Source organism: Saccopteryx bilineata, chromosome 3 (assembly GCF_036850765.1).
Source record: "Saccopteryx bilineata isolate mSacBil1 chromosome 3, mSacBil1_pri_phased_curated, whole genome shotgun sequence".
Classification (NCBI taxonomy): domain Eukaryota; kingdom Metazoa; phylum Chordata; class Mammalia; order Chiroptera; family Emballonuridae; genus Saccopteryx; species Saccopteryx bilineata.
In genome coordinates, this window is record NC_089492.1 from 289,741,521 (window position 1) to 289,768,039 (window position 26,519).

Below are 26,519 nucleotides of genomic sequence, written 5' to 3' on the forward strand. Positions count from 1 at the left end.
TAAGAGATAATATTGGAGCTGGATTTTGCAGGATGTGGAGTTTGCCCCGGGTGGTGGTGGGGTGGAGGAAGGAAGCGAACTCGAGGTAGATACAACCTATTCTTTTAAGGGTCCTCCCTAGCCCTGGTTCCATTTGTGCCCCAAGCCATGATAACAATAATAATGGCTGATGTTTAGGGGCCAAAGTACTATTCAAAGTTCTTTTACTTGATCTTCTGACAAGTTTAGGATGTAGAAATGTTACCCTGGTGAGCAGTAGAGCTGCTAAGCAAAACTGAAGGGTGCTTTGTAAGTGAATGATGTGTTAGTTTCCCTCTGGAGGGGTGAGATGGTTGTTTGTTCCTGATACTCAGGCTTAATCTATCTGTTCCCGTCTTCAGCTAGTTGGACAGGATTTATTGAGCATCTATCATGGGCCACACACATGGAAGGGGACACACCAGCCAAGGTTAGTCAACAAAATAAACAAGAACAACCATGGCAGGCCGTTTTACATGCTTAGAAGGAAACGATCAGGGTGATGTGATGGAGGGCAGCTGGGAGGGGGCTAAGCTGAGGGCACACCTGCCACTTATGGGTGCAGAGGGTCAGAGGGGCATTGAGGCTGAGACCCTGGAGGATGAGGAAGATCGGACACAGGAGGAACCAGGAAGAGTTCAAAGCAGAGGGAGCAGCAAGTACAGGTCCCAAGAGCTGGAGTAAATGTACAGGACAGAAAAGAAGACCATTTGGGTGGAGACGAAGGGACTCAGAGTGGGGGGTGGGGCCGAAGTGAGGGGGTGAGGTATGGGGAGGGTGCCAGTTGGCAGGGGGCGGATGAGGTGGTCTCTCTGACACTCCAGGCCAGTGATATCAGGAGGCTGCTGATTAGATGAGTCAGAGGTCCTGGGAGGGTCAAGGCTGCAGACACACACGTTGGGGAGTTGTATTTAGAGGCATGAGCTGGGGTCTTGCCAAAGGTCAAGTGTAGAGGGAGGCTAGAGGAGCCCTGTGCCTTGCAGCACTTCTAGTCCCGGAAGGAGGAGGGAACAGCAAGGAGGAGAGAGGGACCTCTAATGTCAGATGCTAAGAGAAACAGAAAGAGGAGGACTGAGACCTGAATCTGGTGCTTAACAGACCAATGTCACCAGGGACCTTGACAAAACTATCCAGTTGGCTGTTGGGCAAAGGCATGACCAGAGTGGGTTCCACAGAAAACTGGAGGAGATAGATTGCAGACAGGACTCAGGGGCAACTCTTCTAATAAAGCTGTAAAAGACAGAGCCTTGTTCAGGCTGCTATAACAAAATGACCAGACTGGGTGACTTAAACCACAGAAATGTATTTCTCACAGTTCTAGAGTCTGGGTATATTTGGTTCCTGGTCTGGAAACTCTTCTTGGCTTGTAGCCAGTGGGCAGCCTTCTAGCTATGTTCTTACATGTTAGAGAGATCGTGTGTCTCTTTCTTTTATATGGGCATCAGTCCCACTGTGGGGCCTACCCTCATGACCTTCCCTAAACCTAATCACATTAGGTGTGGCCTAATACCCTCACCCTGGGAGTTGACTTTAACATATGAATTATAGGGGGATAAGCATGCAGTCCATGGAATGGTCTAGAAGAAAGGATACCTTTATGATTTCATGGGAAGGGGCAAGGCTGTTGGAGTGATGTTCTCAAGTAGGCAGAAGGGTAGAGATAAATGCCTAAGTGTCAGTGTTGGCCTCAGATGGGGGCCAGGACAATTTACCATAATAACAGGAGGGAAGGCAGAGTCCTGGAGTATAGCTGTTGCTGGGTGGTTAGGTATGGAGGCAGGAGATCTGTAAGTTCTCTTTGGATTGGTTCAGTATTTTCAAAGAAAGAGTAATGGAAGTCCTCAGCTAAGAGGAAGGTTTGGGGAGGAGTGCCCAGCATTCTGATCAGAGGTGTAAAACAATCAGGAGAGGACTTCGGGATTGGCAGGTACCCCGAGGGCTGGGTTAGGAGTGGTATCAGGAGAAATTTCACTTGTTTGTAAAAGATTGTTAATTAGGAATAAAGACCTGTAAGCCAGCCTACTGAATGGGGTGAAATAAAAATGGTAGACATTGCAGGAAACATTATTATTATTATTAAAATGTAGAAGTTCCTAGAAGGGGTCCTTCAAGGAGGGGCTGCTCTGCCGGGGCCTCTGAGGGACAGAGTATTGGAGTAAGTGCCAGCTGGGCTCAATTGCTGCTTCTGGAGTTTTCCGACTGCCACTGCTCAGAGGAAGAAGGAAGAGTGGGTCATGCCCACAGAACAGAACAAGCAGAAAGCGAACAGGAAGGAGTTTTTTCTTTCTTCTTCAGCGGGATCTCTCCCTGATCCCCCACTGACAGGCACAGCTGGCAAAGCAGTACTATGGTTTGCAGTCGAGAAGAGCAGGGTGGGTTGGAGCATGGTCAATGGCACAGAAGGCCTGATTTAAAGCCCAGAGCAGTCAGCCAGTGTGGTGCTTCTTCCAACAGTTGTAAAGCCAGGATTAGGCTTTGGCCAGGTGACTAAGTCGTGGCCAGGTAACGAGAGTAAAGGGTGTTTGCAGCTGAGTGATTATAAGGCAGGACCCCTGAATGTAATTGATAGGAACCGGAGGGTGAGGGTGGGGGAAAGAATTCCAGTTAAACAAAAACTTTAACTTCCACCACGGAAGGTCTTTTTAAAAGAAAGGGTTTATTAGGACATTGCTAGGAGAAAAAAAGAAGACTGGTCTTGGGGCATGCAGTCTAAACCACCAGCAAGCCCATGGGAGGAAGATGTAAGCCCTTCAGAAGGCAATGTAAGCCCTTTTGAAAGGATTTATATCACCTATAGGGGATGGGAAAGGCTGTGGGCCAGTTCTGCAGAGTCCACAAGGAGGAGCAGTATTCACTCCTGGGGATTAGCTGTGCTCAGCAGATGGGAAAGTTCATGCGGAAATAAGCGGAGGCTCCTAGGGCTCGATTATCACAGAAATAGCCACCTGGAAATTAATACTAAAATTTTTTTCATGACCAATCTAAGTTATTTATTTAAGCCATCTCCCGACGTAAAGAGATGGAAGATGAGTATAGTGTGTGTGTGTGTGTGTGTGTGTGTGTGTGTGAGAGAGAGAGAGAGACACACACACACACACACACACACAAAGGCAGAGAGACAGACAGAAAGAGATGAGAAGCATCCATTCTTTATTTGGGCTATTTGTTGCAGCTCCTTAGTTGTTCATTGATTGCTTTTTCATATGTGCCTTGACTGGGGGCTCCAGCTGAGCCAGTGACCCCTTGCTCAAGCCAGCGAGCCAGCACTCAAGTGGGATGAGCCTCTGTCCTCCCTCAAGCTGGAGACCTTGGGATTTCCAACTGTGGTCCTCTGCTTCCCAGTCCGAAGACTGCACCATTGCCTGGTCAGGCGGAAGATGGGTATATTCTGGTCATCATCTGATACTAGATATACTTTTCTGGTCCGTGTGCAGAGTAAGTTAAGTGGTCCAAACCAGGGCTATGGTCCCCACTGGGTCGTGGTCCAGGTTCTCTTTATTCATCTTCATAGACAGTTGGAAGTGGATTCCCATGAGGATTAAGTAATAGAGCATGGTTACCATCTGTCTCCCCAGGGAAAGGGGTTGGACCTGATGCGGAGACTGGAGTGGGCAACACTTTCAGAAACATTCAAGTATGCTCACTCCCACCCCGGGAGCACAACGAAGTAGGTGAGGGTGGCGCAGTGGACCCCACTGGACATAGGCAATGCCTGCTGGGGCTGGAACCGACCTAGTAGCCCAGAAACCTAGGACCCAGACGCCGCTGCTGCCATGTTTGACCACGACCTTAATCCTAAATTCTGACAGAGGAAAGGGAAAGCGAGCAGTTGTTTGTCAGAGCGGGTCCGCAGTTATTAACAGTATAACTGTCCTCTCTTCCTCTCACTCTCCAGCTGCTGTAATTCTAATTGAGAACATCTGTTTTCTTCCCTTCTTGTCCCAGTCTGTCTACTGTACCTGGGAAAGAAGACCCTTGCTACTTAACTTGTGGTCCATGAACCACCAGCAGCAGCCTCTCTCTCCTTGGGAGCTTGGGAGAAGTTGCACTGAGACCCTCACTAGGATCCAGGACTAGGAGTCTGCATTGTAACGGTGTCCCCCAGGAGAGACTCCTGCCTCCACGCCACTTTGAGAAGCACTGGCAGAACTGGAGCCAGGAGGTGATCACTGGGTGGGCGGCCTGTATGAGATGGTGAAGGGGTATCCCGAAAGAGTGCAGCAGAAAGGGCCACCGCTGCGAGACACAGCCCCTGGGCACCTGTTTCCAATCTGAGCATTAGGTAGGAAGATGCCAAAGTGTTTTTGGGCACTGGGACCCCAGGGCCATAAGGGTCTGGCCTTTCCTCCCCAAATTAATGGGTTTGACTCCATCCTATTAGCTGCTAACTTATGGTCTAGTGCAGGGGTCCTCAAACTTTTTACACAGGGGGCCAGTTCACTGTCCCTCAGGCCGTTGGAGGGCCGACACATACAGTGCTCCTCTCACTGACCACCAATTAAAGAGGTGCCCCTTCCTGAAGTGCGGCGGGGGCCGGATAAATGGCCTCAGGGGGCCGCATGCGGCCGCCGGCAGTAGACTCTAGTGAATTTCTTTCTTTTTCTTTCCAAGACACAGACACGTAGAGCGTGTCTCTCTATTTCTCTTTGGGCAGGCTCGCTCTGGCTCCCCGACTCCGATCCTTAGCAATGAGTCAGGCCACCTGCCCGGGTCCTCAGTCTGCTGCCCCCACGCCTGCGACGACGACTGGACCGGTTTTGCAAGCAGGGAGAAACAATCGCTCCCCGATTGTACGGATCAGGGTGCGTCGACGGCGACCAAGGGGCGTGGCGGATTGATTGGTACGGCCTGAGCCTGACGTGAGCTACGCGCTGTGGCACTTTGCGTCTGCGCACTGCGCTCAACTCCCTTTCTCCCTCCGCTGCGGCAATGGCGCCTGTGGTTAGTATGGCTCCGCGTGAGGCCTCCGCTCCGAGACTGGCACGTGGGCCCCGCGGGCTCTGCTCTTACGCGGTTCGCAGGGGACGGCGTTCTGAATCGTCAGCCCGGGGCTGAACTGGAAGGCCGGCTGGGTCGCGTCCGGGCCGGCGCTGGGCGCAGCGCGTTGTGGGCGGAGGAGGCCGCGGCCTGGGGCCGGGGACGGAGACCTGCACGCAGCTCGGGCTCGAGCTCGGACCCCAGCCTGCGGCCATCGGGGAACTGGCGTGCTGGGGCTGCGGCCTGGGAGGGTCTGCGGCTCTGGGAGCCCGGCCGGCGTGAGACAGCCGAGCGTCTGGGCCTGGTTAGCGGGGCGGAGGGCGGGGAGGAGAAGGGGACCGGCCACCCTTGGGGAGCCGCACATCCGGGAAGCCTATGGCCAGGACTCGGGGACGAGTGAAAATGCCCACGGGAGGTGGTCTGATTTCCGAGGCAGGGCCGAGTGCGAGGACCTCTGTAGCGTCCCCCGAGGACGTTGTTAGTACGGGGCGCAGGTGTACAGACCCTGAGCCGGGCCGGGGCGGCGCGGCGTCCTCGTGTCCCTCTGCCTGCAGGTGCTCTCTTCCCAGGTCACCTGGGGGAGAGTTGGGAGTCCTACGCTCACGTTTTTTCGGTTCACCTGCTCCCCTTGGGTGGACTTGTTATGCTCATGCTTCAATGCATTCGTATGTTTTTGTTTAAAACCGTGATGGCAGGTGTTGTTTTTTTTCTCCTTTCCCTTTTTGATTGTGTATTTTTTTGGTCCTAGATCGTAAAGCAGCCCTTTCGATCGTGACTAGGAAGGGATGTCTTAAAAAAGGGGGGAAGGTGTCGGTGATTTTTGCAGTAGTTAAATGTTTGGAAAGGTGACCCAGCTCATGCACGGTTTATGAAGTTCTTTGCAACATTAAGTGGGGCGGGAGTTAAGGTGTGTTTGTGTCGAGGTCTTTTTAGATTTCTGCCAAAGAAAGAATTTTTTAAGAGTGGAATTACAGGTAAGTAGGTTGTACAGATGCCTTTTGAACGGTGTTGGGAGTTTGTAGAATGTCAGCTTCTTTGTGAGAGTAGAGGAGCTAGAACCTTGTGGGATAATGTGCCAGCCGAATGTTTGAAAGTGCTAATTCATAGATTAAGTTAGTGGAAAGACCAGAAATTGTTGACAATAGAATTGTAGTTAAAGCCTATGTCGGCCTTTCTCTTGTCCTGGCTGCTACGATGTACTCTGAGGCAGGTGAGACGGTCAGGACCCTGGTCTAGAGGATCAGGACAAGTATTGATTTTAGATTAAAATTGTTTTAGGTAGGCAAGACATTTGTAGGCCTGTGCCTGAATCCCGGGGTGAGTTATTTCAGGAAATGCTATGGCACATAATAGGGAAACTTCATTGTGTTGTGCTTCATAAGCTAACAGACCTTCCTGCCTGAAGAGATTGGGGAGTCTGGAAAGTGTAAATGGGTCGAGTGCTAGAATGATTTCCCCTTCAGAAGGCCTAATCTAGGGTGTTACTCCTCCATTCTTGGGCAGAGGATGGCTCTTGGCACCCTTGTAAGGGAACACAGCTCCCTGAGTTTTGCATTTGTATGGGCTTGTACACCTTTGGTGTTTTTGGTTCTTTTACTCTTTTTTTTTTTTTTTTTGGTGGGTGGGGGCTGGTTGTGCCTTCATCTGTGTTTGTGTACTTTCTTAGAAAAAGATTGTGGCGAAGGGGGGTAAAAAAAAGAAGCAAGTTCTGAAGTTTACCCTTGACTGCACCCATCCTGTAGAAGATGGAATCATGGATGCTGCCAATTTTGTAAGTTGGACCCTTGGTGCCATTCTGGAGAGCCGAGAACCTTTTGAGATTGTACTGAGAAAACACACAGGAGCCTGTTTCTGCTCCCAGCTCCTAGGCAGCGCCACAGTCTGGCTCTGTGTGGACTTGGGAGCGAGGTCCCGTTACCTGTTTCTCAGTCGTGGGATCCCTCATGTGTGATGGGGCTGTGAAGAATAAGCAAGTTGGGCTGTAGCACATCGGTGCTAGAGAACTGCCTCCTCTTCTTGTCTTGCTTTATGTCCAAAAAGGATTTTACTTAAAAAGTTATCAGGAAATGGACAGACTTCCTCAGATTCATGTCCCCTTTGCACTCTGCTGTGTTTGAGTATAAGAGATGGGCCCTGATGCTCAGGGACAGGGCTGCTGGGGTCCTGGCTCTCCTGCTGGGCAGATAGCAGCGTCTCCTCGAGCTTTCCGTGTTCCTAAAGTACAGCGTCAAGTGTCCCGCATTCTGACTTGTACTTGAAGCTTGAGGTTTTTTTTCAGGCCTTGCTCTGTACTTGTTTTTTGCTCTTGTGTTTGGCCCATTCCCCAGTATTCCTCTATTTCACTTAAATCTAGAAAAATCAACCTTGCCACTTTTGTTTTGAGAAAGAGAGAGGGACAGACAGGGAGGGAGAGAGATGAGAAGCATCAACTCATAGTTGCAGCACCTTAATTGTTCATTGGTTGCTTCTCATACGTGCCTTGACCAAGGGGTTTCAACTGAGCCAGTTGTGACCTCTTGCTCAAGCAGTGACCTTTTGGGCTCAAGCCAGCGCCCATGGTGTCATGTCTAGGATCCCACACTCAAGCTGGCAACCTCAGGGTTTTGAGCCTGGGTCCTCAGCATCCCAGGCCCACGCTCTGTCCACTGCATCACTGCCTGGTCAGGCAGCCTTTGTCACATTCTGACTCTGCAGCTTGATTTGGGTGTTTTACTCTTCCTCTCTGGTCACCACCCCAGAAGAATTCAGGCTTCTTAGTGTGCAGAAACCTTCCAAAGTTACCTTTGTTCTTCTGCCTCCAGAGCATCAGCTACTGCCAAAATAACATCACAACATGAATAGTTTCCAAATATAAAAAAATGAAAAGCTCGGCCTGTGGCCACTGATGACACAGGAGGGAAACTCACTTGGCTTTTTAGTGTCTTCTACATCCAGTGTTTCTTGCTTTCTTCTGTGGCTTCTTTTCCCTCCTAACCTTTGTGGTGGCCCCAGTTTGTGTCTGTCATGGCCCTGCCCACTCCCCCCCCCCCCCGCCACTTCCCTGCACTCATCTGTGTGTGTGACCACTTTCCCTTTTTTTTTTTTTTTTTTAATTTTATTTATTTTTTACAGAGAGTGAGTCAGAGAGGGATACACAGGGACAGACAGACAGGAACGGAGAGAGATGAGAAGCATCAATCATTAGTTTTTCATTGCGTGTTGCAACACCTTAGTTGTTCATTGATTGCTTTCTCATATGTGCCTTGACCGTGGGCCTTCAGCAGAGTGAGTAACCCCTTGTTGGAGCCAGCGACCTTGGGTTCAAGCTGGTGGGCTTTTGCTCAAACCAGATGATCCCGCGCTCAAGCTGGCGACCTCGGGGTCTCAAACCTGGGTCCTCTGCATCCCAGTCCGACGCTCTGTCCACTGCGCCACCACCTGGTCAGGCACCACTTTCCTTCTTAGGGTAGAAAACTTGAGTCAGGAGTCTCAGGTGCAGGAATCACAATTTCTGATCTAGTCACATTACCCCATCACCATTTAGCATATTATGGTTGGAAATTTTAAATACAGGACTGTAGGGATTTGCAGCTGAAAGGGACTTTATATCATTGCAATAGAAAGAAAATGAAAAAGAATATTAAAGAAAAAAACCAAGGGAAAAAATCCTAAGGAAACCCAAAAGGAAAAAAGTAAAGAATACCAAAAAGAGCCCTCCTTTGTCTTTGGACAAAGACCCCCCAAAGCCACGTAGGTGGAGCACCAGCCCCCGCCGCTGCCGGGCTTTGCCGAGACCCCTCTGGGCTCCTGGGCTGCCCCTGTGCCATGCACGTGGCCACGGAGCGGGCCTGTGATTGTTTTGGTCATTTTATGTTTTTGCTCCTTTTACTAGGTTGAAGAGAAAACTGTGCTGAGGACAGTGTTTTTATTCTCCTTAGATTCAGAAGTTGTTTGCAACCTTGGTTGCCTGTACCAAGCTTGTAGCATTTTGGCCCCGGATTTCCTGTCTACTCTTTACCTTTGACCCATGAGTCAAAGGCTTCCATGTAGAGACACATTTGACCTTGTGTGGAGCAGTCAAGTGTGTTCATACTAGGATTTTGTTTTCCTGTTGGATGTGTAAATAAAGTGGATAGTGTCATTTTCTAATTGTTGTTCCTAGATGTCAGACCTTGTATATATTAATAGCTAAAGATTTGTTACCATTTTTTTTTTTTTTTCCATTTTTCTGAAACTGGAAACAGGGAGAGACAGTCAGACAGACTCCCGCATGCGCCCGACCGCGATCCACCCGGCACGCCCACCAGGGGCGGTGCTCTGCCCCCCAGGGGGCGATGCTCTGCCGTCCTGGGCGTTGCCATGTTGCGACCGGAGCCACTCTAGCACCTGAGGCAGAGGCCACAGAGCCATGCCCAGCGCCCGGGCCATTTTTGCTCCAATGGAGCCTTGGCTGCGGGAGGGGAAGAGAGAGACAGAGAGGAAAGCGCGGCGGAGGGGTGGAGAAGCAAATGTGCGCTTCTCCTATGTGCCCTGGCCGGGAATCGAACCCGTTGTTACCATTTTTTTAAAAAAGATGGAACATATTACATATTATGTTCAGTGTTAAGGAGGATGAATAATAGATTCTGCTGGTGGACGGGTGAGCTTGTCACTTCCCTCATGGGTCGATTTGGTGGTTTTTACAGGAGCAGTTTCTTCAGGAGAGAATCAAAGTGAACGGGAAAGCCGGGAATCTCGGTGGAGGAGTTGTAACCATCGAAAGAAGCAAAAGCAAGATCACTGTCACTTCTGAGGTGCCTTTTTCTAAAAGGTATGGGGAGAGAAGAGTGCCACCAGCCTGCGTCCCTGCAGGAAGATGCCGGCCCTCAGCCAGGACAGGAATGTGGCTGTCTGATCTGTTGTTTGAACTTCGGTAGCCGTGCCCAGGACGAGGCACTGAGTGAATGGAGGCTGTTACGGCAGTTAAAAGTACGCAGCCTTGACCCTGGCCGGTTGGCCTGGCATGTGGAAATCCTGGGTTCAATTCCCGGCCAGGGCACACAGGAGAAGCACCCATCTGCTTCATCACCCTTCCCTCTCCTTCCTCTCTCTCTCTTCCCCTCCTGCAGCCAAGGCTCCATTGGAGCAAAGTTGGTCAGGGCGCTGAGGATGGCTCCGTGGCCTCTGCCTCAGGTGCTAGAATGGCTCCTATTGCAGCGGAGCACCGCCCCCTGGTGGGTATGCCAGGTGGATCCCAGTCCTGCACATGGGAGAGCCTGTCTGCCTCCCTGCTTCTAACTTCGGGGAAAAAAAACAAACCCCAAAAAAGTATACAGCCTTTGGTAGCTGTAAAAATTGTTTTTCACAGGCTCAGGTGTTTCGAGCAGTCAAGGTGGGCAGACTCGCTTATATGGCATTCTTGAAAATGTAGACTTTCTCTGCCTCTGGGCCACATGGAAGAGCTTGCGTTTTTAATTTTATATATTTATTTTTATCCTTGTTATTACAATTGTACGAAAAGTCTGAAGTTTCAGTTTAGACTGAAGTCACTCTAATTCCTGTGCAGTTCATGTTCTGAGTCAGACATTGGTTCTCTTACCCAGCTGTATTGCATAGTTTTGTTTGGAGAATGAAGTTAAAACACTTTAGAAGTCGTGAAACAATTGGCCATGTTTGTATGTAGCTCCTAGCCCAGAGTTTGGCGTATTCCTAGGAGTTTCTTTTTTTTTAAGGTGAGTAGAGAGGCCTGACCAGACGGTGGTGCAGTGGATAGAGCATTGGATTGGGATGCGGAAGACCCAGATTCGAGACCCCGAGGTCACCAGCTTGAACCCAAGGTCGCTGGCTCCAGCAAGGGGTTACTCGATCTGCTGAAGGCCCGCGGTCAAGGCACATAGGAGAAAGCAGTCAATGAACAACTAAGGTGTTGCAACGTGCAATGAAGAACTAATGATTGATGCTTCTCATCTCTCTCCGTTCCTGTCTGTCTGTCCCTGTCTATCCCTCTCTCTGACTCATTCTCTGTCTCTGTAAAAAAAAAAAAAAGAAAAAGAAAAAGGTGAGTGGAGGGGAGGCAGTGAGGCAGACTCCCACGTGTGCTCCTTGCCCTGATGGGGATCTTCTGTGGCAGAGGATCGGAGTACCAAGCTATTTTTAGTGCCTGAGGTTGTCATGTTCCAGGGCCCGGGACCAGCTTGAACTAGTTGAGCCACTGGCTATGGGGAGAGGAAGACTGATAGAATGGGGAGAGGGAGGGGGAAGAAGCAGATGTTCGCTTCTCCTGTGTGCCCTGACGGGGAATTGAAGCCAGGATATCCATAGGCCAGGCTGATGCTCTATCCACTGAGCCAACAGCCAGGGAAAAAGCTTTCAATCAAACTGTATCAAATAGTAGGAAATTTGAATGTGTGTTAGGACAAATTTGGTTATAGGTAAGCCTTTGCTTTTATTTATTTTTTAAACTTCTAATTTTTTTAAGGTTTTTTCTATTATTATTTTTTTCCAGAGATAGTCAGAGAGAGGGATAGGCAGGGACAGACAGGAACGGAGAGATGAGAAGCATCAATCATTAGTTTTTTGTTGCATATTGTGACACCTTAGTTGTTCATTGATTGCTTTCTCATATGTGCTTTGACCGTGGGCCTTCAGCAGACCGAGTAACCCCTTGCTCAAGCCAGCGACCTTGGGTCCAAGCTGGTGAGCTTTTGCTCAAACCATATGAGCTCGTGCTCAAGCTGGCGACCTCAGGGTCTTGAACCTGGGTCCTCAGCATCCCAGTCTGACGCTCTATCCACTGCGCCACCACCTGGTCAGGCTAAACTTCTAATTTTTTAAAACTAAAAAAATTCCATTGATTGGGGGGAGAGTGGGGGGGAGGGAGAGAAAGAAGCATCAACTCATTCTTCCATTTAGTTGGTCTGTTTAGTTATGTACTTATTGGCTGCTCTTCATATTCCCTGACTGGGGATCAAACCCATGACTTCAGTGTGCCAGGATGACACTCATCCAATGAACCACCCATCCAGGGCCTACTTTTATTTTATTGTATATTATTTTATTTTTTAGAGAGAGAGAGGAAGGGAGAGAGATGAGAAGTATCAACTTGTGTCACTTTAGTGGTCCATTGATTACTTTTCATTTGTGCCTTGACTGGTGGGGACTCCAGCTGAGCTAGTGACCCCGCTCAAGCCGGTGACCTTGGGGTTTCTAACCTGAGACCTCAGCATCCCAGGTTGATGGTCTGTGTACTGCACCACCACCAGTCAGGTAGTCCTATTTTTATTTTTAAAGAGATCAGTCAAGAGATGATTTAAAGTGTAAGTGAAGGAGTCCTGTTTTGCCTGGCTGAGTTATTTTATTTGCGCTGAAGGCAATTTGAGCCCTGGCAATAGCTCAGTTGGTTAGAGCATCATCCTGATACGCCAAAGTTACGGGCTCTATTCCCCAGTCAGGGCACATGCAAAAATCAACCAGTGAGTGCATAAATAAGTGGAACAGCAAATCTGTCTCTTTGTCTCACTCTCTTTCTCTTCCTTTCTTTCCTATTCTCTCTCTAAAATCAGTAAGTACAAATTAAAAAAAAAAGGCAATTTGATAGAGATTATTGCATCTCCTGACATAGCTTACTTGAGTTCCCACCTATTTTCTGATCTTCACCCAGTGGCAAAAGAAAGGAGTCTTCTATTAAAGCTTTCCTGTCTTGCTGATAGATCTGTGTTTTCTTCAGACATTCAAGGTGCTCCTGATCTAAAACTTGCTTCTCTCAACTTCTGCAGCTCTCCACTTAGCTCTCCTCAACATTCTAGTATGAAAATTTTCAAATCCCCTGAACTTTCGAGTTAACCACTTCACCTAAATATGGTAGAAATAATAAAAGAAACAAGAAAAATATTTTTTAAATGGAACAACCATATTGGTTTGTTTTTTTATGTAGGGAAAAGTGGATAGATTGAATTAAGATCTTCACATCTTTGTGAAGATTGCTGTTGTTGTAAGTAACACTGTTGAATGGTATTCATTTCTTGGAGATGTGAGTTTGTTATTACATTAACATTTGGGTTCTTGTTACTATGCCAGTTACCTGTGCGTCTCATTCAGTCTTCCTACAGTGTAAAGAGATGGCTGGTATCACGAGTCCTGTTTTATAGATGGAGAAACTGTTTGGAAAGGAAAGGTTACTTTGCCTAGCAGTGGGCCTTTTTTTTTTTTTTTTTTTTTTGAGAGAGACAGGAAGGGAGAGAGATGAGAAGCATCAACTCGTAGTGTGGCACTTCAGTTGTTCACTGATTGCTTCTCATATGTGCCTTGACCGGGGGTTCCCGCCGAGCCAGCGACCTTTGGACTGAAGCCAGCAACCATGGGGTCATGTCTGTGATCCCATGCTCAAGCTGCTGAGACCGTGCTCAAGCTGGTGACCTCGGAGAACCTGGGTCCGCAGCGTCCCAGGTCGACACTCTATCCACTGCGCCGCCACCTGGTCAGGGGGGTTTGTTTGGCATTCCATTCCCTGTCCTTGGCTTTGGGAAGGTGCTTGAGGAGACACACCGCAGGGCTTCCTAAGCAGACAGGTGAGAGGAGGAGTGCTCACTGCAAAGCTGGAGCCAGGGTGGTGGGGGCAGCCTGTCCGGGGTGTTGGGGAGTGGGTGTCACAACAGAAGTGAGGGTGTGTAACACGACTCTAAGAAACCGTCCCCAGAGGCCCTGGCCGGTTGGCTCAGCGGTAGAGCGTCGGCCTAGCGTGCGGAGGACCCGGGTTCGATTCCCGGCCAGGGCACATAGGAGAAGCGCCCATTTGCTTCTCCACCCCTCCGCCGCACCTTCCTCTCTGTCTCTCTCTTCCCCTCCCACAGCCAAGGCTCCATTGGAGCAAAAGATGGCCCGGGCGCTGGGGATGGCTCTGTGGCCTCTGCCCCAGGCGCTAGAGTGGCTCTGGTTGCAACATGGCGACACCCAGGAGGGTCGCAACATGGCGACGCCCAGGATGGGCAGAGCATCGCCCCCTGGTTGGCAGAGTGTCGCCCCCTGGTGGGCGTGCCGGGTGGATCCCCGTCGGGCGCATGCGGGAGTCTGTCTGACTGTCTCTCCCTGTTTCCAGCTTCAGGAAAAAAAAAAAAAAAAAAGCCGTCCCCATAACCTGAACAACCTCCTTTAGAGGTCTGACTCACTGAGGTGACGTGTAGGAAGTGCTTGCTTGGGGCTCAGTGGAAACCTCGTGCTTTCTCAATAAAAGCTACTGCAGTTGTGTACTTGTCAATTAACCACGGCATCTTTCTCCAGTGGCCACTAAAACTATTTTGCTGCTGTTTCATGGCCAGCTCTGACATCTTACCAGTTCTCCCCTTTATTACCAGTTTAGATGAACTGTGACTGTTTATTCTTGTGAGACCATTGGCTGGGTATATGCCTTATTTTGCCATTTTTGGAAGATGAGAAAACACTTTGAAGTGTAATGCCTTTGAAGGCAGGGGTTCCATAAAAGGTACAGTGTTTCAGAGTGCAAGAAGGCTGAGTGTCTAGTGGCATTCTCAAGTGTTCTTTTTCTGCAGGTATTTGAAATATCTCACCAAAAAATATTTGAAGAAGAATAATCTACGTGACTGGTTGCGCGTAGTTGCTAACAGCAAAGAAAGTTACGAATTACGTTACTTCCAGATAAACCAGGATGAAGAAGAGGAGGAAGATGAGGATTAACCCTCGTTTACCTGGCACGTTTTGTATGTGTTCTTAAATAAAATCAAGGAACCAAATTGGTGGCTTTCCTTGTATCTCTGCAGTGTGGATTGAACAGGAAACTGGAAATCGTAGTAAAAGGGCTTCACTTGGGCTGCTGTTCACTTTGTCATTAGACTTTTCCCCTGCTTAAAAATTAGTTTTCATGGTAGTCATACCAGAATAGAAGAGGGGTCTCCTAAGGGAGCTGACAAGGATTTGACATGGAACAAGTGGATCAGGTGTGGAGGTGTGAGCCTCAGTAGTGATTCACTGCAACAGGGATGGTTTGATCTGGCGCTGTCCTCACATTCAGGAGTACAGGTGTGGGGGCTCCTGAGTCAGCAAACCAATGCCTTCTGTGTAGGGCCTCCCTGTGGGAAAAGGGGAGGGCTCTGGGGTGTTTGTCTTTTTATTTTTTGGTTACAAATTACTCTCGATGTCCATAATTACTCTGTCTGTTAAATCTGTTTTCTTCTAGAAATAAATCACGGTTCTTTGTTGTTGCTGCATACTCTGCTGCCCCCAGGAAAGGGTTTGGAGAGCACCTCTTAAAAATCCCAGGTGTTAAGTTGAAGTACAGTGCACAAAAAAGAATTTGTACATAGACGTTTCTCCAGGCCTTCGCAGCACACAGTCTGTCACTTGGGCCTCCGGCAGGGGGAGCTGGAGGTGAGGAAGAGTAGAGCTTTCAGATGTCAGCAGCTGTGCAAGTCCTGGTGGGAAGTCTGCCGCTCAGGCCTGAGTCTTTTGAGTCTTTTCATGGGTGGTGGTGGGGGGGGGGGGGGACGGGACACACGGATTGGGAGGCAGATGGTTCTGCCTGAAAGAACCGCTGAGATGTTCGGGATAGCTGCTCCCATGCCATTTAGACCATGGCTGGATTTAAGGTCAAAAGTCATTCTACAAACACACTTAAGCAGGACCAAGCCAAGTTTTGTTCCTGCGTGGTACTGGGGTAGAAAGCGAGCATGGTTCCTTGTCCTGGGATCTTAGAGGCTGGATGTCTGGGGAGACTCTCTTAGGCTGTGAGGAGGGACTTGTAGCTGACAAAAACCAGCGTTTTCAAGTGACTTTGGGAAGAGACCCTGATGCCTTATGGTGCCCTTGTGAAATATAAATAGTTCTGCAGAAATGTCTGCATTGTCTTAAAATTATGGTGAATAAAATTCATGTTTTTACAGAGCTTGCCTGTAGCTAATTTTCACACCTGAAATTCTTGGGCTCTGCTAGTTGTTTACCTGAAATGAGATGTTGGGGTCCTGCCTTGGCTCCAATTCAACATTTGGTGCACCTTGGGTTGAATTTAACTTGAGGCTTTGAAATTTCATTCGTGGTAAAGGCTCTAGCATTTTCTATTTCTATGCAAATTTCCTGAAGCAGAAATTCCTGTCTCTCTGTCCCCCAGAAGGCGGGCTTCTCTCATTGGCTGAGACATCAGTTGCTCTCCAGCTCTGCCTTACCACGTCACTGTTAACTAAATTTATGACTCTTCTTGATTGTTGCATTGATGCTCCCCTGTAGTAATTATTAGTTTGGTTGTAAAATATTAATTCTGGGCTGAAATTAGCATATATGGTTTTTTTTAACACCCAGATTTTTAGAAACTTGTAATAAAATCAGAACATTGGTTTTTCTATGCCTTTTTGAACTCTTGTAATTGAGTTTTGATCACATTTTATATTAAAGTGGCTAACACAGCTACTGTTACTGTGCAAAGCTTTTTTTTTTTTTTTTAAAGGATTGACATGTTAATCTGTTTAGGAGTGGAAATTTTGCCCTCACTGATTAATTGCTGTATTGACAATGACCTTGGTCTTCATTAAGCTTGAGAAGATGTCGTTTATTCCCATTTTCTTCCCCGTAGTTGTGCCGCTGGGCCCCATGAAGCTCTGCAGCCGAGCAGAGCTGAATTCTCCGTGTAGTTTCTTCGGGTGTTTGTAAACGGGTGGCATCTCTGATGGGGGGACGGTGTGGGGGTCCGAGTGTTCGCTCGCCTGATGCACAGCAGTGCCTGGACCACGGCTCACCTGCTGGAGCTGAAATCCTGTATTCAAGGCCCAGGAACAGATTGGGTCACAGAGCGCTTCAGGCTGAGATTTAAGACCATCAAAGACATGAAACGGGAAGTCGGAACAGTCTTGTTCTCAGCGGACTAGTTATCACCAGCACGTCTGCCTGGGCTTGATCAACACCATCCCTAGCTGGAAGGGGGTCACTTTGCTCCGCGACCCCCTTCTCCGTGGTGACATTGACAGTCGTGAGTGATGTCCCCATCGCCCTTCTGGAAGACCCAAGTGTTGCAGTACACAGGTCCTAACTATTGGTGCCCAGCACGGAGCCAGGAGAAACACTCAGAAATGGCGGTGGGGAGTGAGGGGAGCAGGAGGGTTGAGTATCAAATACATTTCAAGATGGTCAGAATCACAGAATGTTCTGGGGTATTTATATCTGAGGCTTTATAGGGGATGCTTGATTTCTGGGAGGCTGTAATGGTCTCTGGGTCAGATCATTGATGACCTCAGGGGAGTCTGCAGGCTGGCTTTGGGGTCACCTCCATTTCATTTCCTGTTGCTGCTGGAGTCCCTGTGACTCCCCTGTGCCCTCCCAGCTTATCAAGTATTGGAGACTGAGCTGTGTACAGGCCCCTTTCCCAGGAAGAAGGGACACGGTTGGGATGTGGGTCCCTGAGGAGACCACTGCAGCTTTGGCAGTACCAAGGAACCTCCCGTGGGACCCTGGTCTAACCACAGCTGGCTGGGGTCAGAAGCCTACTCAGGGAGAGCCTGAGCAGTCTCGCGGGAGGCGTGGCCTGAGCCGCAAGTAAGGGCCTCCGTGCTGCAGTCAGCTGTGGCAGTGACTTCTCCCCAGAGGTGAGGCAGAGGCCGGTCTGGGGGGTCTGTTTCCCGCAGGGCGCTCTGCTGAAGGACGCAGGAGGACCGCTGTCTAATGATGACATGATGGTGCTTATCTCACAACAAAAACCGAAGAACTGGTCATTCAGGCCTTTTCCTACCTGAGAATTTGAGAACCCACATTCTCTTTTCTAGGCTATTTCAGGCCAAGCTGAAAGTGTCTAAACTGCTGACCAGCTGCTTTAAGGCCAATACACACTCTCAGGTCCAGGGCCAAGGCCAAGACCAAGGCCAAGAATCTGCCTTTCTGAGAAGCCCCTTAGCTCTCCAGCAACCCCACGTGGTTGGGAGAGGGACAGGCCTCCTCCCCCAAGAAATGGGCTTGGCGTGCAAGTGAGGTCTTGGTGCACAGGGGTGTTCAGTTCGGTGACTCTGCCCAGGAGGTGGGTTCACCTGCTCGAGGCCAGGTCAGAGCTGTGACCTGCGTGACTGGCTGTGAGGGGTGGAGGAAAAGCACTTGAGGCCCTTCAGAGGCCTAGTGTGTCTGTGTGTGTGTGTGTGTGGGGGGGGCTTTATGGCGATAGGGAAATACTGTGTGTCACTTTCTCTCAAGTGGGATAGGGAACCTGTGGGAGTGTCCTGACCTCATCCTGCAAGCTGGGAGGGGCCGGGGGGCTGGTAACTGAGGGGTGGGCATGTTTGGTGGTGCTTAGGGTTTTCTCCTGGCTGGATAACCAGCCTGGAGAGAGCAAGGGAGCATTGTCAGGGAAATGCAGGCCAGCTAGAGCGATTTGGGGTCCCTTGGCTAGTTCCCCAGTGATGTGAGATGCAGCCTTGGACCACCAGAAGCCCTCTGCGTTTTTAGCTGTCCTCCCTGCTGCCTGTCGTTTTGCCCTTGCTGGCCACCTGCACTGGGCGCATTCATCTCTCTCTAGTGTGGTTTAAAAACGATCTGCGAGAAGAAGAGATTCCTGGCACCCCGTGCCGTGATTCAGGGGGCCACATGGTCCTGCCCTTGCCCAGCAGCGAGTGAAGAGAAGCTTCTGCTTGGGGCTGGCTGGCGATTAATTTGGATGGGAACAGGGAGGCAAAAATGGCTACACTTCTGCCTGACCAGGCGGTGGCGTAGTAGATAGAGCATTGGACTGGGATGCGGAGGACCCAGGTTCGAGACCCCGAGGTCGCCAGCTTGAGCGCGGGCTCATCTGGCTTGAGAAAAAAAAAAAAAAAAGCTCACCAGCTTGAACCCAAGGTCGCTGGCTCGAGCAAGGGGTTATTCGGTCTGCTGAAGGCCCGCGGTCAAGGCACATATGAGAAAGCAATCAATGAACAACTGAGGTGTTGCAACAAAAAACTGATGATTGATGCTTCTCATCTCTCTCTGTTCCTGTCTGTCTGTCCCTATCTATCCCTCTCTCTGACTCTCTTTCTGTCCCTGTAAAAACAACAACAAAAAAAGGCTTCTTCCCAGGCCATCCATTGCCTTCTGGTCACAGCTTGGACATGGCTTAGACTCACTGGTTTAGCTTGTGACCACCTCCTTAAGAGGTCTTGCATAGGCAGGCACAACTCTCCTGGTTCCCCAAAGGCCCTGGGAAAGGAGAGCACTCCTGGTGACGTCAGTGTGGCAGGGATGGGGTGCAGATGCTACAGAGGAGACCCACCCCCGCTTTTGACTTCCCAAGTCAGGCAGACGCTGCAGGTGCCTGGCAGCGATGTGCGGCCCCAGTGGATTCCCCAAGATGTTTCTGGCCCTGGGGGCAGTGAGGTGAGGCAAGGCTGCCTTCCCTTTATTGCCCATTGTAGGTTGGGGAGCTGGCTGTCATGCGGGCCACGGAAACTTTCGCCTTCTTAGAGTAGCTTTGAGGCTTTCAGCTGTGACGGTCTTGGCGGCACTCATTTAAAATTCCAGTCTTGCGCCCGAGGTCTTTGGCCTTCATCTTCACCTTTAACAACCGAGGGCTGGTGGCTTCTTTCCCGCTTGGCGACAGGTGTGGCTTCTGAGAGAGAGAGATTTTGCCCAGAGAACGCTGAGCCGTAGCATCCCCAGGGGTCTGGATCCAGCCTGGAAGGCTTTTCTGGAAGAGGGCACTTGGGCGGTGGGAGCAGGGTGCACAGATTCTTCTCAAGGAAGACCCCCGGTTGACGGAGCGCCCCTTCCCCAAGTGCGGAACACATTTTTCTTCTAATCCTCTTTAGAAACTGGGTTAGAAGCGTGTCGGGGCCGGAGCCGGGTGTGGAAAAGCGACGGTCCCGGTGCGTGTGAGAGGGACGCGGGAGCTCGCTGCGCGCCGCACGGGCGCCCCCGCCCCCACGCCCTTGGGGACCCAGGCCGAGCGCATTCCCGGGCGGGGCGGCGGCGGGCCCTGGCCCTGGCGCGCACGGGCGGCGTTCCCCGCTCCTACTGGGCCCGCTCGCCCGAGGCCCGGCTGCCCGCGCCGCCGTCGGGTCCCCGGACACGCGGGCACCTCGACGGCTCCCCCTGCCGGAGCGCTCTGTCCCCACCCTCCGCCGGGCTGCCCAGGACTAGTCTCCCAACTTGTTCTTTGCTGTTAACTAGTCGCGCTGCCGGAACGATGGGATGGGGTTGCCACAGCAACCAGACTGGACGTCACAATCCGGGCATGTGTGCCCCCCCCCACCCCCCGCCGTGCAGCCGTGCCGCGGGCGCTGCCACCGCCACCCTCCGCCGGCTGCGGACTCGGGCTGCGGGGCGCGGTGGGCGGGGCAGCCCGGGCTTTGCGGGAGCAGAGCGAAGGCGGCCTAGAGGAAGGGGGTCGAGACGGGGAGGTGGAGGTTTGGGGGGTTGGGGGGGCAGGCGGCCGCCATCTTCTCGCCGAGGCCGCCGCGCCCGCCGCGCGCAACAGTCCGGCAGCTCACGGGTTAAGGCTGGCACCGCGCCCGGCGGGAGGGGGGGCGCCCACCTCCCCTCCCCCCCGCGCCGGGCATGCGGGGCCCGCTGGGCACCGAGGAGGAGCTGCCGCGGCTGTTCGCGGACGAGATGGAGAACGAGGACGAGATGTCAGGTGAGCGGGGTGCCGGCTGCGCCTGGGGCCGGGGCGGCGGGGGAGGGGGCGCGAGGACTGGTGGGGTCCAGAGCCCCGACCGCGCGGGCGGCGCTGGCGGCACGCATGTGGGGGTGCCCGGGCGGCGCTCCCGCTCTGCTGGTAGCGCGCGGCCAAGGGCGCGGGGCAGCCAGCACCGGGGCGCGGCGCGCGGGCGGCCAAGGGCGGGTGCGATCGGGCCACCCGGGCCGCTGCGCGGGCTTGGCGGAGGCGGAGGACGGTGCGGGGCGCTCCGCTGGGCGCCCGGGGCAGGGAGGTGGCGCGGCGCCGCCAGGGTCAGCCCGCGTGCCCTTGAAGGGGGCGGGAATCGCGCTTGGCTCCTGGAGCCGCTCACCCCTGCTCTCGCCCCACGCGCCTCTGGCCTCCCAGGGGCTGGCCCATCTCCGCCCAAGGGTGGGCTGGGTGGGGCCCCAAGTGGGGCTCAGACGGGCCGTGCTTGGGAACCCTGCGAGTGCCCCGGCTGGGGCGGCTTCCTTCAGGACCCATGAGGGCCCCAGGCCGGGGGCGTGGGTTCGAACTCCTACTCTCCTCTTCCAGCCTCTGGGTGCTGTGACCGCGGCTCCCAAACACTTTGCCCGGCCGCCGGCGTCGTCCTGGCGCGCCTTACAGCCGCCGGCGTCTGCAGCCCAGGGCCGCTGGGGCAGTGCTGTTCCCAGCCACCCTGCTTTGGCTGTGGGCCTGCCGCCCAGGCCTCCGCCCCTGCCCTTGCCATTCCTTTCAGAATTCAGCGTAAAGATGGCTGGTGCGTCAGGGGTAACCTTGCAGGATCATTCTTTAGTTAACTGCTGCTTACCGTTTGTTTGGGACGATCCCCTTCCTGGCACAGCTGGGCAGGGCCTCCCCCTGTCCACCAGCCTTTCTCCCTCCCTTCTGGGGGACTCGGATACTTCTTAGCATCCCGCACCAAGTCCCTGGCCTCTCCTGTGCTCCCGAGAGACCTGTGGGATGTCCAGGGGCTCTCCCTGGCCCAGCAGTGTGCTCTCTGGCGCCAGGGGTGCCTTTCGCAGGGAATAGAACATTCCACAAATTGGTACTCCAACTCCTATGTGCAGGAGATGAGGAGAGGGGCCTAATAGACAGCAGCTGCCCAGGGTGCTCTGTCTTCCTGCAGAGGGGATTCCCATCAGGTGGCCACACCCACTGGGGGCTCCTCCCCCTCCCCACTTGTTTTGCTTGCTTTGACCTAGTGGCTGAGGCCCCTTTAGGAACCTGGCCTCACGCCACCTTTCAGACAGCTGGCCGACTTTGCAATGGGCCTGCTAAGGTGAAAGGAGCTGGGGTGAGGTGGCCACATAGGCGGGGTCCCTGGGACAGTAGTAGTGGACTGTTGCATCCTGCATCCGGGAAATCAGGCCCATTTTCTGGGAGGAACACAGAAGCCCAGCGCAGGCTTGGAAGCCATGGCTGATTCCTACCCAGGAGGCTGCTGGTTCCTTGGTGAGTTGTTCACAGTGGTTCTTGATGGTGCTCTGGGCGTGGCCCCTTTGTGGCTCTGATGGGGACACTGGACAGCTGAACATGCATTAACGAGATCATTCCTGGGACTTCACTGACCCCCTGGTGGGGTCCCCTGTCCCCTTTTCCTGAAGACTTCCTCTCCCTGGTTGTGTCAGGGTGCCAGATGTGGGGAGGGGAGGAGCCCCAGAAATGCCGTTGTGCCGGTGGACACCCAATTCACTCTGTCTGGGCCAGTGTCATTGGTGCTCAGTCCGAGTCTGCTGCCCGCCCCCTAGTCTCCTTCTCCCTCCTGCTTGTGCCTGTTGCTACAGGGGTGCCAGTAGGCTGCCCCCAGAGGCCCGAGGAACACCCCCAAAGGCCTGCAGCGGAGAGGTCCTGCTTTGGCCCCTTTGGCCTGGGGACTACAGTACCCCCATCAGTAAGAGCACGTGCTCCACTTGCAGAATATGTCCCGAGCCTGCCAAGCTCCTGGCTCCTCTCCATGTCCCCAGATCAAGCCACTGTCCCCTCCTGCTGGCCCACTCCAGAGCTTCCTAACAAGTCCTCACTGGCCACCCTTTACTCAGAAGCCAGAGTCACCTTTGTAACACAGATCAGACCCCAGACTCCACCGCTCTAGTGGCTGGTGCAGCCCCGCCCTGTTCCACCCTGCTACCCCCATGACCCATTCACATTCTGTGGCCACACTGGCCTTCTCTCCACATCTGGAGCCCCCCAGATTCCTCCCTGTCCTTGAGCACCGGCTGTGACCTCTTCCTCATCTGCTCTTCCCTCTGCTCGCCGCTGCCTCCTTCCTGTCATTTAGGTCCTGCTCAGTGTCACCACCTGGAGGCCCTCCTTGACCTCCCAGCTCCAGCCTGGCCCCACCCCTGTGGCTCGCAGACCTTTTCTCATGCTTTATTTTCCCGGCTGCTGTCTGCTCCCTGGAATTTTATCATCAGTTTGCTTCTGTGTTGATGGGCTCCCCCTTGTGTGTCTCTCATGGTCACCAGTTGTGTCTGGCACCTGGCGCTGTGCATGGTCGTGAGATGGCTGCGGTCTCAGTGTCTGAGGGCTGGGAGTCTCTAGGTCACCCCTGGCCCCCGACACCATGACAGCCTAAGCTCAGGCCTTGGTCTCGCCTGAGGTTCCCCAGCTGGCCCCCTGGCTCTCCATTACAACTGCTCTGTAGCCCTCCACCTGAGCCTGAGCCCATGGCCATGACCTGCGTGGACCTGGAGCCAACGGGTTCCAAAACACCTTTCAGACAGCTGGCCGACTTTGCAAAGGGCCTGCTAAGGTGAAAGGTGCTGGGGTGAGGTGGCCACATGGGCGGGGTCCCTGGGACAGTAGTAGTGGACTGTTGCATCCTGCATCCGGGAAATCAGGCCCATTTTCTGGGAGGAACACAGAAGCCCAGCGCAGGCTTGGAAGGAGGAGGAGCGATGGGAGGAACCAGCAAGTTGGGAGCCATCACGCTAATTTTGAATCAGCAACAGTTGGACTTAGTTGTCAAAACCACTTTCTTTTCACTTGCCTGTCTCCTACCTCCCCTGCAGCGGTATTCCTGTTGTCCACACAGGGCTTTGTCCGACCAGCTCTCTGGCATAGAGGCAGGTGGGCGAGCCAGCCTCCAGGGGAGGGCTTGGTGGGTGCCTGCCTCTCTGGCTCAGGGACCAGCAGCTGCCAAGATCTCCTGGAGGCCCAGGCGGCCAGCAAAGGGAGTACTCAGGAGGCGAATGGGTCCTGGCTCTGTCTGTTAGCTGCCTGACTTTGGGCAAGCCCCCCAGACCCCTCTGCCTCAGTGGAATGGGGATCTAGACTCGTTACCTCATAGAGGCTTATTATGAGGACTGCTGAGACAGTGCCCTGGAACATTTAGGTCACAGTGCCCAGCACATAATAGGTGCCCACTAAACTGTGACTGTTATCATTGGCACCATCCGAGGGGGGCAGCGGACCTGCCTTGCCCAAGGACATGCTTCCAAGACTTGTACTCACATTCAGTAAGTTGGGGTGCCGTGGGAGTCGGGGCTGGAGGGGGGAGAGAGGGGCCGGACACCTGGGTCTTTTCCTCCAGGTTCCCTGCCTGGTTGACCCAGCCCTTCCTCAGCTACACAACCTTGTCTGTCAGCCAGAGGGGTGGGTTTCCCAGAGCAGGTGAGCCCAGGCTCTCCCCTGGCCAGGCAGTGTGGCCACTCTAGTCCCAGAGACACTTGGATGGCCTAGGTCCTCCGTGCCCTCAGGACCGGCCCCGGGCACATGAGCATCTTAGGTTCCCTGAGCTGAGGGGCCCGGGGGGAGTGATGATAGCCATGACCCCAAGGCCAGGCCTTCTTTGCTTCCCTCCTCCCCGCTTTGGGGAGATGGGGGTTTGGTGGGGTGTCTCAAGGAGCCTGGTGGTATTTAATACTCTGCTGGGAGGAGGGAGGCAAAAGGACCAGCACAATTTGCTCAGTGGCCTGGCCTGTGGACTATTTACCTCACTCTGAATTGATCAGCGACTAAGATCCATCCAGCATGTCATCAGTTCATTCAGTCACCCACCCATCTATTAATCTACCCACCATGTGTCACTCTTCTAACTAGACATCTTCCCGTCCAACCATAAAACTAATCAACAATCCACTCTCCACCCACCAGCCATCTATCCAACTTACTTTCAATCCATCTATCCACCCTACCCACTTGCCATCCACTATCCATCCATCCACCACCATTCAGCGATTCTATCCTTCCATTTATGTATAATACATCCTAATCACTCTCTCCATCCATCCATCCATCCATCCATCCTTTCATCCTTCCTTCCATCCTTCTATCCATCCTTCCTTCCATCCATCCTTCCTTCCATTGCTCCTTCCATCTCTCCTTCCTTCCATCTCCCCTCCCTCCCTCCCTTCCTTCTTTTCTTCCCTCCTTCCTTCCTGCCCACTCTCTATTTGTCCATCCATGCATCCTACCCTCTATCCATCTACCCATCCATCCATCCCTCCATCCACCCAGCACAGATCTTGAGATTATCTTCCCTGAGCGAGGTACTGGGTACAGTGTGTAGTGTCTAACTTTCTGGGGCTTTTACAGGTCAAACTTTGAGACTTCCCACCTTATCTCTTTGGCTCTGTCCTAATTTCTTTCTCCCTCACTCTGTCCTCACGTCGAGCCCTGTCTGTCTCTAAATCTGCCAGTCTGTCTTTTCTGAGTCATTGGCTGTCCCTCTCTCTTATTCTTTTGTCCGTGTCTCTCCCTGGCCCTCCTGGAGTGTCACTCCATTTCCTCCCTCTGCGCCTCTCTTTCCTCCTCCTCCTCTCTGCCAGTGCTCTGGGTTTGCATGTCCCCCGCTTGTGCTGGGCCCCCAGCCTCCCCCATCACCACTCCCACTGCCCTCCGTCCCTTACGGTAAAGCCTCCCCTATTCCCAGTCCCACCCCCACCTGCCTGCTCACAGTGCTTCAGTCTGGCGCTCTCTCTGATGAGATGCCAATGAGGTGATGTCTGGGTTTTGTTAAACGTCATCAATAAATTATTAATCCTGTCTTGGGTGGAAATACTGTCCCCCCATTATCAGCAGAGGGCCTGTGATGTGGGGGGGGGGGCGCTCCACGGACTGATGGGAACCTAGTCTTGACCAGCCCTCACATAGCCCTGAGAACTCCTGGTCCAGCAGTGCCTGAACCAGAGACCGTTCACCCTCTGCCCTCCACCCCCACCCCTTTGCTACCTCTGTCCTAAACACCTTGGGGACTCCCTAGTGCCTGCCAGCCATTGCCAGGCACCTCTGGGCCTTGCATGGTCACTTTCCACTCCAAGTTTCAGATTTTCCATCACCCACGAGAAAGGCAGTAATAGACCTATTGTAAGGATAGGGATGAGTGCAGTGGGGTGACCCTGCTGAGAAGGGGGCTGTGGGTTGCAGCCTGCGCTCCCCTGTCCCTCTTGGCCGCCGGTGGTCTTGTGCCCTGCTTGGTGCTGGGTTGTGGGTGGGGAATGGAAGGAGCCCCTCTCGCCAGTTCTGGAGAGGATGGTGGAGGATGTTGAGATGGCTGCCAGTGGTCTTGTGCCCTGCTTGGTGCTGGGTTGTGGGTGGGGAATGGAAGGAGCCCCTCTCGCCAGTTCTGGAGAGGATGGTGGAGGATGTTGAGATGGCTGCCAGTGGTCTTGTGCCCTGCTTGGTGCTGGGTTGTGGGTGGGGAATGGAAGGAGCCCCTCTCACCAGTTCTGGAGAGGATGGTGGAGGATGTTGAGATGGGTCCCCATCACTGTTAGATTTGCTGTCCTTTCTGGACCCTGGTGAGGGAGCTCTTGTCCTGGCTCCTGACTCGGCGGCCCCAAATCCTTGGACCACCCCGGATCAGATGACTTGACTTTCCTGACTGCAGCCATATGTCGGACTTTTGCTCTGATCACGTTGTGTTCACAGAGCTCCCTGGGGGGCTGCGTTCTTGCCCCTGGGCTGGGATCTGCTGCTGTCCCTCTGGGAGGAGGGGGGCGGAGCTGGTCAG

General features: G+C 52.8%; 2 protein-coding genes across 5 annotated transcripts in view; both read left to right on the forward strand.

Annotated features, from left to right (window-relative positions):
- Positions 1-4,881: 4,881 nt before the first annotated feature.
- Positions 4,882-14,699, forward strand: RPL22 (ribosomal protein L22). The gene is made up of 4 exons (XM_066270607.1): positions 4,882-4,959; positions 6,662-6,766; positions 9,660-9,784; positions 14,499-14,699. Exons 1-4 carry the CDS (start codon positions 4,948-4,950, stop codon positions 14,641-14,643), a joined length of 387 nt encoding a protein of 128 aa, XP_066126704.1. The 5' UTR covers positions 4,882-4,947; the 3' UTR covers positions 14,644-14,699.
- A 5,670-nt stretch (positions 14,700-20,369) lies between these two features.
- Positions 20,370-26,519, forward strand: part of CHD5 (chromodomain helicase DNA binding protein 5) — a 61,875-nt gene continuing 55,725 nt past the window's right edge. For 3 of the 4 annotated variants that reach the window (XM_066270610.1, XM_066270609.1, XM_066270612.1), the window contains exon 1: positions 20,370-20,542. In XM_066270610.1, coding sequence (XP_066126707.1) covers positions 20,464-20,542 — 79 coding nt within the window. In that variant the 5' untranslated portion in view covers positions 20,370-20,463. Of the gene's footprint in view, positions 20,543-21,942; positions 22,019-26,519 lie in introns of those variants that run through there. The other variant, XM_066270611.1, reaches the window with a different exon arrangement.